Source organism: Pyrgilauda ruficollis, unplaced genomic scaffold (genome assembly GCF_017590135.1).
Source record: "Pyrgilauda ruficollis isolate IOZ18807 unplaced genomic scaffold, ASM1759013v1 scaffold23, whole genome shotgun sequence".
NCBI lineage: Eukaryota > Metazoa > Chordata > Aves > Passeriformes > Passeridae > Pyrgilauda > Pyrgilauda ruficollis.
In genome coordinates this window covers 12,524,523-12,537,757 of record NW_024522539.1, presented here as the reverse complement: position 1 = coordinate 12,537,757, position 13,235 = coordinate 12,524,523, and the positions used below count along the sequence as shown (strand labels likewise).

At 39.5% G+C, this 13,235-nt stretch overlaps 1 protein-coding gene across 2 annotated transcripts in view; it reads right to left on the bottom strand.

Annotated features, from left to right (window-relative positions):
- The window catches only part of TEX9 (testis expressed 9), a 21,717-nt gene extending 8,482 nt beyond the window's left edge, over window positions 1-13,235 (bottom strand). Inside the window, exons 1-8 of one of the 2 annotated variants that reach the window (XM_041469214.1) lie at window positions 13,141-13,235; window positions 12,962-13,047; window positions 12,063-12,126; window positions 10,861-10,931; window positions 7,122-7,170; window positions 6,071-6,156; window positions 4,388-4,566; window positions 503-585 (exon numbers count right to left, since the gene is read on the bottom strand). In XM_041469214.1, coding sequence (XP_041325148.1) covers window positions 503-585; window positions 4,388-4,566; window positions 6,071-6,156; window positions 7,122-7,170; window positions 10,861-10,931; window positions 12,063-12,126; window positions 12,962-13,047; window positions 13,141-13,185 — 663 coding nt within the window. In that variant the 5' untranslated portion in view covers window positions 13,186-13,235. Of the gene's footprint in view, window positions 1-502; window positions 586-4,387; window positions 4,567-6,070; window positions 6,157-7,121; window positions 7,171-10,860; window positions 10,932-12,062; window positions 12,127-12,961; window positions 13,048-13,140 lie in introns of those variants that run through there. The other variant, XM_041469215.1, reaches the window with a different exon arrangement.

The following is a 13,235-nucleotide window of genomic DNA, read 5'->3' as shown; positions in this document are numbered from 1 at the left end:
CCACTGATGACACTGAAAGCACCTGACTGTATTTCTCAAGATTTTCTATTTCTCAAGCTGGTCTGTTTCTCATTCTACCCAAAACATCCATCTCACCCCAGCAGCCAGCTCTGGGCACCACTCCCCTTCTCTCTGTACTCCACCATCTGCATTTCACCACTACTGTGTCTTCCTCCTTTTTCTCAGGCTCCCAACAGGAAGGAGAGATGGTTTGACACTTCGCAGAGCCACAGTGGCCCTCCAGCTGGGGCATGTCTTTGTTCCCAGTGGTTCTCTCCTGCCCCAAATTATTTTCCATTAAGTGTATTTTAAGAGCTTTTTGCCCAAGATCACATTTATACAGAAATTACCACCCCTGACTCTAAATTTGTATGGTATTTTAAAAAAATAGAACGTTAACTCTTAATACTTGAAACAGAAAAGTTTCAAGATAATTCTGGTTTGGGATTATTTGTTAAAGAGGAACCTATTCCATTTCTAGATTAAAAAATTAATCCCTTACCTTTTTCCTGCATTCAAACACTATATTTGCCAGGTCTTCCTGTATCACACGTAATTTTGCCTTAAGAAATCTGATTTGAGCTTCTGTGAGCATAAAAAGTTACATTTAATATACACAAGTACTCATTATTCAACGCAGACAAGAACCAAAACTGATGCAAGAACTCACTTTCATCTTCTTGTATTTAAAACCACATGACATTGTTTATAATTATTGAAGAGAAATAGGCAAATAACTCAGATTTCTAAAAAAGTGTTTGCAGGTTTCTCATTCTTAGGCAAAGCTTTGTATAGATTTTTTCCTTTTAATGACTGAACTTGACATCTTTAAATTTTAAAAGACTCCTAATTCTCAGCACTGAAACTTACTGAAAACTTGCATCATACCATGCTGTACATGGCAGCACTTCTTGAGTTTCAAGTCAACAAAACTATATTGTAGGGCATGTCTACATTGCAATCCAGCCGGAGCTACAACTTCTGTAGTTACAAAGTCATTTTAAACTGTGCACAACAAGGAATTTGATGTAGGCTGCAAACCCCTCCTAACAGGTAAATATCCCTCCCACACAGTACTCTATGCTTTTTAAAAGTACACTGCTAACATTCTTCAACTAATAGTTTAAAATCAAATCCATGTAATCGGATTTTTTTTACAAATTAAATCCTGTCTTGCTCTTGGACAGCTAAGAAATGGACTGGCATGACAAAACAAGCTGTGTGGGAACAGTCTGTTCTCATACTTCCTATTCCCCAGATCATTCACAAGGAACTTCCTCGGGACTTCCACAAGCATCAAGCATGGAAACAGTCTGAGGATCAAGTTGACTAACACAGGAATAACCATTATTCCCAGTAGTTACAAGAGGAAAAGAATATTGTGAAGGATAAGGACCTAGAGCTAAGAGTGGAGAAATGGATGGGTACACATGTTCATTTGCTGTAACAGGAATTTAATTTCACCCATCTTCCCTCATCAACTGCAGCTTAAGCTCTAACTCTGCAGAGGCCAATAATAAGTACAGTTTAGGAAAACATCAGGAAAAAATAAGATACAGGCTGACTTTTACTCCTCCTGTTATATCCTTGTTAGTTTCTGGTAACATGGAGACCATAATGAAACCTTCATGTTTAATCCCCTTTCAGGTACTTCTGTACTATTAAGTTATTTGATTTTCTTCATGAAACATATTGTAGTTTGGCATTTACCATGTCCTGTGGCAATGAGCTGGCTAATTTAATTATGCTTTATGTGAAAGAGAAACACTTTGTGTAGCTTACTTTAAATCCAATTTAATGTGGCATTTGCTAGTGTTTGCATTAGAGAAAGACAGCTTTCCCTTTACCATTACTGTTTTCATTAAAGAACTTTCATATTGCCTTTACTTGTTTTGTTTTCAAATGGAAGATTCAAATTCAAGCTCTTCTACACTCCTCATTGCACTGTACACTCTGAACATGTGTTTTTGCTAGTTCTACATCCTAGATTTGAGATGGGGTGGACAGAACTGTGCCATTCTCAAGATGGGGTAGCATCAATTATATAACAGCATCATAGTAATAGTACAATATTCTGTTTTCTGCTATCTTCTGAAGGATTTCTAAAAATTCATTGCCTTTTCTACTGTGAACAGGCAGTAAGTTTATGCTTTTGGAGATTATTTAGTTATCACTAATTAAGGTAAGTCCAGCTCAGTAGTAAGTGTGACTGGAGTTGTGTAGTAGGTGGGATTGGAAAGCTGTGTTTTCTGTCAGTGTTACTCTGCACTCTTTAACACAGAATATAAACTTGGGCTCCACCACCTCACTCAGTACTATGAGATTCTTTTGCAATATTTCATCAGTTTTAACTACCCTAAAATCATTGTTACAAATTTCTTCACCAGCTACCAATGTAAACTCTGTGACAGATTCCTCTAGGGCTATACCACTGCCTGTAAAAACTGGTTCTTTTGACCATCTTGTTCCCTCTTTTACTCAGCTATCAGTCCACAGACAGCTTCTGTCTTATTCAGCTGTGTGTCACCAAGAGCACTTAGCAGTAAAACCTGTGAGAATTCAAGTACACAACTAGAACTGAATCACTCTTGAGAGGTGCCCATGATCCAAATAATCTGAATTCTGACAAGGGGTAAAGATAATTAAACAATTAGCTTCCTAACTGGTCAATTTTAATCACCTGATGAGGCTGATAAGGGGGAGTATCATTTCATAGGATGGTCTTAGGTTATAAAGTAACCAATGATTTAGGGCCTTATAAACAAGAAAATTACATCAGAGAGATGCTGATACCCTACAAGAAAGAACATATTTCTTGAATTCTTGAGATAAGATGAAGATTAACATGAAGTGCAACAATATATTCAAGTATTTTATTCCTATGTGTAAGAGTATATTAGATAAAAATAGAGCTTCATGTTCAGCCTTCTTTATGTCTGTGTGCTTCTACCATTACTGGTTACTGCAGAGTTGAATTATAACCCCCTCCAAAACAGTCCCAGACTAAAATAATGCCTAAGCTACTGTGTTGGCAGCACTGTGGTAACCTGTGACTCTGAAATAAAGACAGGGAACCCAATTCCAGGAAGAGTGCTGCGAGAAGCTCAAGGAAAGGACAATACTGTGGAACCTTATCAGCATATTGGCCTAAATGGCTGGGCACAGGCACACAGGCCTAAGGAATCCATTAGGGAGATTCCCACTGAGCCTTCTCTGTAGGAGGGCCTGCTTAATACCTGTGCCTGCTTCCTTGTGAACACCCTGACTGTCCTGAGAGTCTGACACTGCTGGAATGCTCTGCAATAGCTTATTTACCACATTAAGGAGGCATTCAGAGTGTTTGAAACAGTCAATATCAAATTCAAAATGCAAAAATCAATCCAGAGGATTTTTATTTCACCATTCATCATTATTTCAAGTTACAGAAACAATCCTCAATACTCCCATACATGCCCTTGGTCCCTGATTACAAGGCACCAGTAATAACTCCTCTTGAGTTGCCTTGAATTGATTTGGTAGAAGTTTCCAACGCAAGCCAAAGCAATTGCTTTTTGGTTCAGGAAGAAAACTATAAAAAAGTTATCTGAGGATCTGTTATGGGAGACTTGGTAACAGAAGATGTGCATAGAATTACATGAGGTTAGAAACCAAGCTATTTCTGTGTTGGCATGCTTGTTGACATCAAGCTGTTAGATTAAAAGGAGAGGGCTCAGGCACTTCCAGCTACTGGGGTGAATCTCTGACTTCATGCTCACTTTAGCATTGTAAAGAACTACACAAACTCACTTTTATCACACCAGAGCCAAAAAGACAGATGTGTGTCATGCCTTTAGCCTTGCTGGCAAATGCTGCAATCCCTTCCCTGTTCTGTTTCTAGGACAGACATAAACATACCATTTGCAGTGGGAAAATATCTGGAGGATTCTAATTCAAGCACTAGCTGAAACATTACCTTGTTTCAGCCACTTGATGAGATCCACAGCACTGGTCTGAGGAAAGGCTTTTGCCTCCAAAGGCAGAGTCTGTGCAAAGACTGGAGCTCATCTTTTTGGAAATACAAGCTTAGCATCCTGTACTTCTGTTTCCCCAGTGAAATGAATCAAATGTTATGCACTTATTCAACATATGTAACCATCCAAATACTTCCCCTACAGAGGTGGAAAGGAAGATAAAAATTTACTTTTCCACATAATCAATCATATGAGACCTGATCTTCCTCTAGGCCTATGTAGAGAGGAGAAACCTTCTTTCCCTTCTCCTTTAGGTTAAGGGCTATAGAATTTTCCCTGTAATTTTTACAGAAACTCCTTTTTTCTCTCCCCAGGAAAACCCATTTCTAAGAGTCATGAAGCAAGAATAAACATACTAACCATGGAAGGAAACTTACCTGCTCCCATTTCATTTCCAACCCTTGGAAAAATATCATCATCTTGACAGTCTGGTAAGACTCCTTTCTTTAGTCTTTCTTCAACTTTGCTAATTGTTTTTGTTAAAGAAAAACCTACGCAATCTTCCAGTACTGCAACACCATCAGCACTTTGTACTTCCACATTTCTTATTTTTGAACTAAAAAAAAAATGAAAATCCTAGATTTTAAATTTATAATACATCATATTTTTGTAAAATATTTTTAGTACTTGCTATTTTTAAGAGAGTACAGTTTTTTACCTGCATTTAATGCAATTTCATTACCTGCATTCATATGAAAGATGCATTGATGGCAATTTCTCATTTGCTTTCTGTAAGATATCTTTACCATATTCCACATAAATAACTACAAGATTTTACATACTATAATGTAGAAGGCAGACAAACCACTACCATTTTCAATTGAGAAGATTCTGGCACAGTCTTCTCATCTAACAAATCCATAACTAAATCAGAGTGAAGCAAAGAAAGAGAGGAGTGCTCTAGTAGTGCTTTGGCTACTGTCCTGGGGTGATCCTCTATACTCTGTTGTAGTTTCTGCTCTTTCCACTCCCTGCCACATTATCTTGCAGAACTCTGTTGCCCCTGGCAGTACTCCTACCTTATGACAATTTCTGCATCATTATTCAGCCTAGGAAACTTCACTGATCCTAGAAGCTGCATATCAACATTTTCATGAAACCAAAATACAGGGTAACACATCACTTACACAGGACATCTCCTCAGCTTTCTCCTACAGAAAGGTGATCTCAGTTCTCACAGGGTCTGAAGCTCCGAAGTTCTTATTCCAGCATATCCTCATTCCAGCCTCCAAACTCCTCCTAGCTCCTAACTTTCTCCCACAACTTTTGGGCTGCCCCACAGGCTCTGTATCAGCACAATTCCACTTCCAAACCTCATGATGGGGTGCCAGCATAATGACCTCCCCTGAACTGCCCAAGGGAGGTCTGCAGGGTCTCCCCAGGGATTTCCAACTCCTGTAAGACAGCCTCAGCCTGTCAGTTCCATGTCCTGCCACCTTGCAGACAATTTTCATCCTATTTTGGTATTATGCCATAATTCATGGCTGTTTTAATTTGCTCCCAGGGTCTTATGGATGTTTTGACTCTTCTCTCTTTGTCCAGATCTCCATTTCTTGGTTTTACAACCTTGAATTTGCTACCTCCAGAGCTGAAGCTTCTCAGCTGGGAGCCCCTGGAATCTGTGTTGTATTACTGAGCCTCTTGTCCTGTGAGCCCAAATTCACTACAACAGAGGAGGCCCTTCAAGGCCTCCTGTTCCCCAGCATCAGTCTGATCACAAATCAGGCTGCAGCACCCAGGTGTGCTGGCCCAGGTTGGCTCAGGTGCTCCACTCTTGCTCACTGGGCCTCCTTTCACTGAAGGAGTTTACAGAATTCAATTGTCAGCCTGGAGAAGTGCTAAAGCAGAAAGCAACTGTTTCATTGCTGCAATATTAATCACATATGTTCACTGAAAATTTTTGGTGCAAGTAAACAGGGATAGCCACCTGGTGGAGCTGATTGAGGAAGTTTGATACACTTATTTGTATAAATATAAAAGCATACTCCATAAAATAACTTGATAGAGAAAAATAGCAACTGAAAGATTTCATGACAAACCAAATGAGATGTTTGATATACCTTGAAGTTGTTCTTTTTCCCTTACTTGCAGAGTATGGTCTGTTCTGAGCTGTGGGCACAGAAGGGAATTTCTTCTTGTTTTCTACCTAAAAGTTTTTTCAAAAATTAGTGGGGTGTTATTATTATTGAACTACTTTTTTTCTAGTTTTTTCTAGGTTTTTTTTCCTTCTTCATATATCTATACTAAAGGAAGTTTTCAAAGTATGCTTTTCAATCTTTCCAAATGACTTCTCAATTTTATTTGCACTCATCTTCAGCTTGCAACTTTTATGTCTCTACTCCTCAACTGTAATACACCCAATAGTCATTGGCTCGTGGGAGTTTTTCCACACATACTTATAATAAATCTATGCACAAGCAAGGCTCTGAACTTTTATCAAGGTATTCATTACTGGACTATCATCATACCTTTAAAAATATGGTATTTTATGCATTATTTTAATCTTATAAAGCCCCCATTAAAGGAAGATTTAACAATATTTCTGTTACTTTCACACAAATATTCTAAAAAAATTAAAGGGTTTTCTACTGTACTCTGATAAATAACTGCAGATGGTATTTTAGAAGCTTCAGCTCACCTCATAAAAGTTTCAGTATAGTTGTAGTTAGAGACTATTGAGATTGTTCTTAATCTCATTTTTCCATTATATTTTCTAAATTCAGTTACTCTATTTGTTTATTATCTAGACAGTTATAATTAGAAGACACTAGCACTGCCTTTAGTGTTATACAGGTGAGGGAGGAAAGAGAGCAAGAAACTAATTATGTTCTAATAACTTTCACCTGGAATTCTTAATTTGATGTTCAAAACACTGAACATTTCTCTCAATGCTGAAGAGAAAACAGAATACAGAAGTTAAACGTTGTGTAAGTCCACCTGACCACCAGTGGCACTGAGGAGCTCTGGTAACACTGTCCCTGTAGCACAGCTCTGGGCATCACTTCCCTTTGGCTTGGCACCCATGTAAGTCCCCAGTGTAGCCTCAAAACCATGAGCCATTATATTTTTGAAATGATGCTAGGAAAGAATTTAACCAGGATAGTTTAATACCTTTGCAAGTGAGTGTGTAAGAGATGAAATTTCGGGACAGAGTGGATCTCTGCAATAAAAAAAAAAAAAAGAAAAAGTAAACATTCACTGATTTGTAATAATGTAAACACTTTGCAGTTAAAATACACCCCCCCCCCCCCCATCAGAATCAGGAGAATAACATTTTATATGTCTAGAATAAACAATATAGCTAAGGTGAGAACATATACTGAGTTCAAGCATAAATTCAGTCTCATCCACAGTGTGTCCAGTCTACCTCATTTGCAACCCAAATCACCTGGGGAGTCTGTGGTATCTAATACAACAGTACTCATGTGCCAGAATCCTGATCTTGTCTCTTGGAATTCAGGATGCTGGCTTGTTAGATCAATGATTCCCTTTAGCAGGGCGTACTCAGCCAAGAACCAGAGTTACAGCTTCCCCAAGACAATCCAGAACTAAAGCTTACCAGCTTACTGGGTAACACCTACGTGACATAAAACCCCAGAACTCATACAAACAAAGTGAGGATATAACCAGCGTCCTCTACATGCTCCACCTGCCCGAGCAGGATCAGACTGACTGTTCTCAGGTCAATTGACAGCCACTGTCAGAGGAATATGAGGTGGAGCAGTTTATAAATTAAGCCTCACAGAATTTTCTCAGAAATAAGTATTATAAATATGGTATCTATTTTACACAGGGAGAATAAAACCAAGAATAAAAAAAAAAAAAAAGGAAAAGCAGCTTTCTTATCTGCTTATTTGGCTGAAAACTGTGCTTCTTAGTAACTAAATTTCAGGTTAAGTGATTATTTTTCAAGTCTGTTGAAATTAAGCAGAAAAGTTTTAGCATGCTGTGTACTATTCAGGTCAAATTCCTTGTCAGATAGCTATTCAGATATGCAGATATAATTTTGCTTTCAAAATTAGTTATGTGAATATATATTATTGCAATGAAAGGCTATTTTTAAACTACTCTTTATAATTTTTTTACTTCATTTAAAATGCTGGTTTATAAAAGATTTTGAATAAAATTTAAATTTCTGGCTCATCAAGTCACTTAATTTTTTTGCCAGACTGATTTGAGCAAACGTTTAGATCTTGCCTTTAAAAATTTCATAGACGTTCATCAACAAGAATTATCTGCACAAAGCTCCGTATTTTATTAATCCAAAAAAACCCCAACAACAACAAAAAAACCAACACAAAAAAGCAACCTGGAGAAATCATCTGTGTGTGGCTGGCAACAGACTTCAAGAATAGGATGATTAGTTTTTGTCTATTTACCCCAGTTTCCTCAAGCTTTCTCCCCATTGGCTAGCTCTAGGAGCATGCAGAAGGTGAGGATTTGCTGCCACAGAAATAGCAGTTATATGTTATTCTGAAAAATATCAAAATGCAACACGCTCTATACTCAAGAAAACAATTCTATTCCTTCCCTCAATAGAGTAATTTGTTCCTACTGTATCTGCTCTCTTAGAAAAAAAAATAAAAAACCAAAAAAAAACCAGAAAAAAAACCAAACACGAACAAAGCAAAACAAAAAACCCGAGCTCACTGCATCTCCCAAATTCTCCTAATGGTTCTTCCCGGCTGCCCACCCACGGCACCCCATTTTGCGAGCCCCTTCTGCGGCTGTGCGGCTGCATGGTCGGCGAGAGAAGGCGCAGCCGGGCACGGGCGCAGGAACAGCGGGGCGCAGCCGGGCACGGGCACAGCCGGGCACGGGCGCAGGAACAGCGGGGCGCAGCCGGGCACGGGCACAGCCGGGCACGGCACAGCCGCTGCAGTCCCGCCGAGCGGCGCTGCCCATGCGCGGCCCTGCCCAGCGCCGCCAGCCGGGCCATGGCTGCGGAGGGAAAGTGTAAACAACAGCTCATGGCAGTGCCTCTCACCGGAGCTGCTTTGTTGCTAAGTAATTCAGATTTCCCTGCCGACAATATGCTGCACGTACTCCAGAACAAATTCATTTAAAATATACGTTGACTTGGAGAGTGACTTAAATATTTGTTGTCTTTTTTCTACTTTGCTTACTCATTTGTTTTTTCCTTTCAGCTTGTTATTTTTTCCCCTCGATACCACCTCCTTCTTTGCTTCAGTTCCTCCCTTCCTTCCAGTTGCTTTAGTGTTCATTCTCGTTAAAGGAATCAATAGAAATTTCAACGAGATAGTTCAAAAATATCTCAAGTGCTTCCTTGAGATTTAAGGCCTATCTGCTTGCACAATTTAGAAAGAAAAGAATTTTTAATTAAATATTAAATACTTTGAACTAATCTAATTAAATGGCCTCAATGTTCACTCATGGATAATCAGTGTGCCTAATTCCTAGCACACATTTCTAATTTTTTTCACTACAGCATGGGATTTCCAGTGTTCTCTCATGTAAACGTTTACCAGAACACTATGTTTACCAGACTATGGTTGTTTTAAGGTGTTTTAATTTATGTTGGTAATTGGTAGGTCAGCTGATACTCTGACATACTAATTGCCCTTTCTGTTTATTTTTTAAAATTCTTACAACACTTCAATTTATTTCTAATGTGTACCATCAAAGCTAATAATTCCCTTTGTGAAGCTGCATCTTCCAATCACTCAATAAAACAGCCCTAAAATCCAATTCCAGTTTGAAGTTCTTAAAAATTCTGTCTAATGTTTAAAATCCATCTAACAGAACATAAAACTAAAGTGACATCCAGAATTTATTTAAAAGGCATGATTATACTGACTAATAACACATTAATTTCTTGTCCCTCACTCCCTCAGCTATGGTTTTAAAATAGGTCAGAAATCAGTTTAATTATAGTAGCAAATTTTTGCTGGTAGTCAGGTTTCTATCATAGAAGGTGCCTTACTGTCACACTTTTTGTGTACTGAAAATCCCTTTTACTTTCAGAAAAACTCCATGTCTTTGCTTCTATTCTACACAAAAGTAACTATTTGATCATCTTTATCAGACCTTCATATACCCTATTTGAAAATATTCCCAACTGCAGCTTAACATTTGAAGCATTTTGTTGTCTGTTCCTGTATCTTTCTTATCCAGATTAGTGGCATCATAAATTTAGGAGCCTACAGACCAGATCCTTGATAAACTGTGTAATAAGTCTATCTTAAATTCACCCATTTCCCACACTACCAATACACAAACCCTAGAACAACTAAGGAAATAATAATGCCCCTGCATGACCAAGGGAATACAGCCCCGTGCCTGCTCTTGAGCTGTGGGGTTTGGACACTCTGTGATATCCAGGCCAAAGACATGCAGGCCCAGCACTGTAATGGTATCCACATTCCAGAGGGTGGCAGCTCAGTGTTTGCCTGTCCTAGGGCTTTGTGTTTGTTTTCATCAGGCATTTCCTGTCCCAGGAACATTTAGGCCAAGTCAAATGTGAACCAGTATCTATTCCTTCACTTTGTCAGCTCAACTGTTAAAAACCATCCACTGCCAAGTGCCTACTGTTTGGTATTGCAAAGAAACCTGTGACCTTACTTTGCTCTTTTACAAAGGTCAGCACTTCTTAATATCTTAGAACATTCCAGCAAAATTAAGCCTTTCTTGAAATAACAAAGAATAACACTTGCTTAGGTTCACTTTTTTTTTTTTTTTTTTTAATAATAGGAAAAAGATTAGACTCCACCAATGCAGTATGCATTGGTATGCAAAGACAGATAAAACAGGAGCACAGTTAGGACACAAGGCATGCAGGATCAGTGTGAGGTTCCCCACCAATTATACACAGTAGTTGTAAAGCACATACCTCTGTCTGTCATCTTCAGGTGACTTACTCTGTACTGAAGCTGGCTGAGATAGCATCTTCTGTTGGCTCTTCTTCATTAAAAGAAAAAAGTAAAAAGTAGTTGATTTTGGGAGACTATAATCCATTAAAGATGAATTACCTATCTGTAAATCACAAATCACAGTAACTACAGTCTACTATGGAAAAGAATGGAAACTATAGTCTACTGTGGAAAAGAACTTTTGAAACACAGGAAGAGATGCCTAAAATGAAAATGCCATTGCTGTTTTGTTGTTAAATGTATATCTGTGCAATCTGGCAGTGCCATGTGGTATATTAAGTACCCTAAAAATACTTCATCTTCTGCTATGTTTAGAGAAGAAAAGAACAGTGGTTTTGTTGTTGCTGTTTTCTAAAGGAAAGAGACTAGATGCTATTTTGGCTGTTTCATCTGCTCATGTTCAAATGCCAAGCATTTAGCCTCAGCTTGTCACTGCTCAAGAGAAGAGTATGTTTTCACAGCCCATAAAACTGAAGTTTCAACAGTAGGAAAAGTGCATACAAGTACAGCTTTCCAGAATACTTAGTAATTTGCTTTTTAAGCCTTGTTTATTTGAATGACTGTACTTATAATAAACATTTCTAATATGCAGAACACCTTCTCCAAATTGTTACCTGCCCCATTCCCTTTTTATTCATTTGTCCAACTTTCATATGAAGTGTTGACTCTATCTGGTTAAACAATAATACTGATAACAAACAGCAACTTTTTCTGTTTTGAGAAAGCTTCCTTCTTACTAAGTTTATGTTTTCTATTTATATTGCTTATTCTTTGTATCTCTTTCAGCTTGAACAATGTAGATCATATTTCACTAGGAGGTTACTGTAACAGTATCTGGTTTTCAAATACTAATTTTTAGTATTTAAGGCATAAAACCACCTACAGATACTTTTCTTAAACAACTAAACAAGTTTTTAATGTGGTTTTAACTATGTATCTGCACAAATGCTGTAGGCAGGTGTGTGAATACCTACCTGATGAAATTACACAGAAACTATTTTTAATGTATTTTTAATACAAGTTTACAACTTCGAAAAGAAATAAAACTTAGCTTGCATTTGAAAGCAACATGCTTTTAGTAGTCAAGGTCTAAATTTCTTTTGAAGCTGAACCCTGTGTGCATGTGAATCCAGACTAAATTACCTAACAGTCTGCTACTCACCATTAGTTCTTCAGCCTGACGCACCAGTTTTTCTGTTTTGGCTTCTAATTCTGCATTCAGTCGCCTAAAAGAGTAAGAATTTTTTATCAATGAGTTTTTGAAGAATTTAAAAGGAATAAATGTCAGCGTGACAGTATTTTTGCCTGAACGAAGTGAAAATTTAATGATTCCTACAAAGGAATGCTGAAATACACTTCAAGGTATTAAAAAAGTTATGTTTCAACAATTTCCTGTGTTTCAGCCAAATGAATAGTAATAAAACACACATACCCATTAAACATCACGGTTTAGACTATAACTGTGAGAGGTGAAGGATGTCTTTGGTTTTGGACATGCCATTTCTTAATTCACATTGTATGTCTTTATTTCCTGAAGGTTTTCCATGTTTAACACAGTCCTTCCTTTCAGCATACCCAGGGGCAGGGGTTGGGGAAGGACTCATGTAGGACTGCATTGCTTATCATGTATTTCAGGATGTGTTGCTGTAAGGATGTACAATTACGGTACTGAGGTGTTCCTGTGTGTTCTCATACAGCCCCTGGTGCTGCCACTGCCCGAGTTTGAGACGCGGCTCTCTGTGCGCCCTCAGCATTCACCAGGGCTGGGCACTAACAGGTAACAGGGACAGGGCGTCCATTTAAAACCTTTACAGCTTTTAAGCTGTTTTTAACAGGTTTAAGCTTTTATATAGTCATAATGTAGAACTAAAGTCAACGTTCAAAGTGCAGAAGAACCTCACGTCCGGGCCTAGAGCCTGCCTGAGGCGGCGGTGTCCAGGGGCGTGGGCGCTGTCCCGCGGCCCCGGGCAGTGCCATCCGCCCTCTGCGGGGACGGGCCCGCGGCCCCCGGGTACAGGGGGCCGGCTGTGCGCTGCTCCCAGCGGGGCAGGGCCTCCTTACTTGTACTGCTCTTCCTTGGCCAGCCATGCTCCGCTCAGCGCGCCGGGCCCCGCGAGCGCCTGCGGGCTGCCGGCCGCTCTCTGCACCTGCGGGGAGGATGCGATAGTGAGCGGGGCGGGCTCGGCACGGCCCCGCTGCCCCGAGTCCGAGCCCGAGCCCAGCCCGAGCCGCCGCCTTACCCCGGGCAGGTCCCCGCCCCGCCGGGCCGCGCCGACCGCCGACATTTTGTCCGCGCTGAGGCCGCTGTGGCGTCGCCTTCGCCCGGGCAACCGGC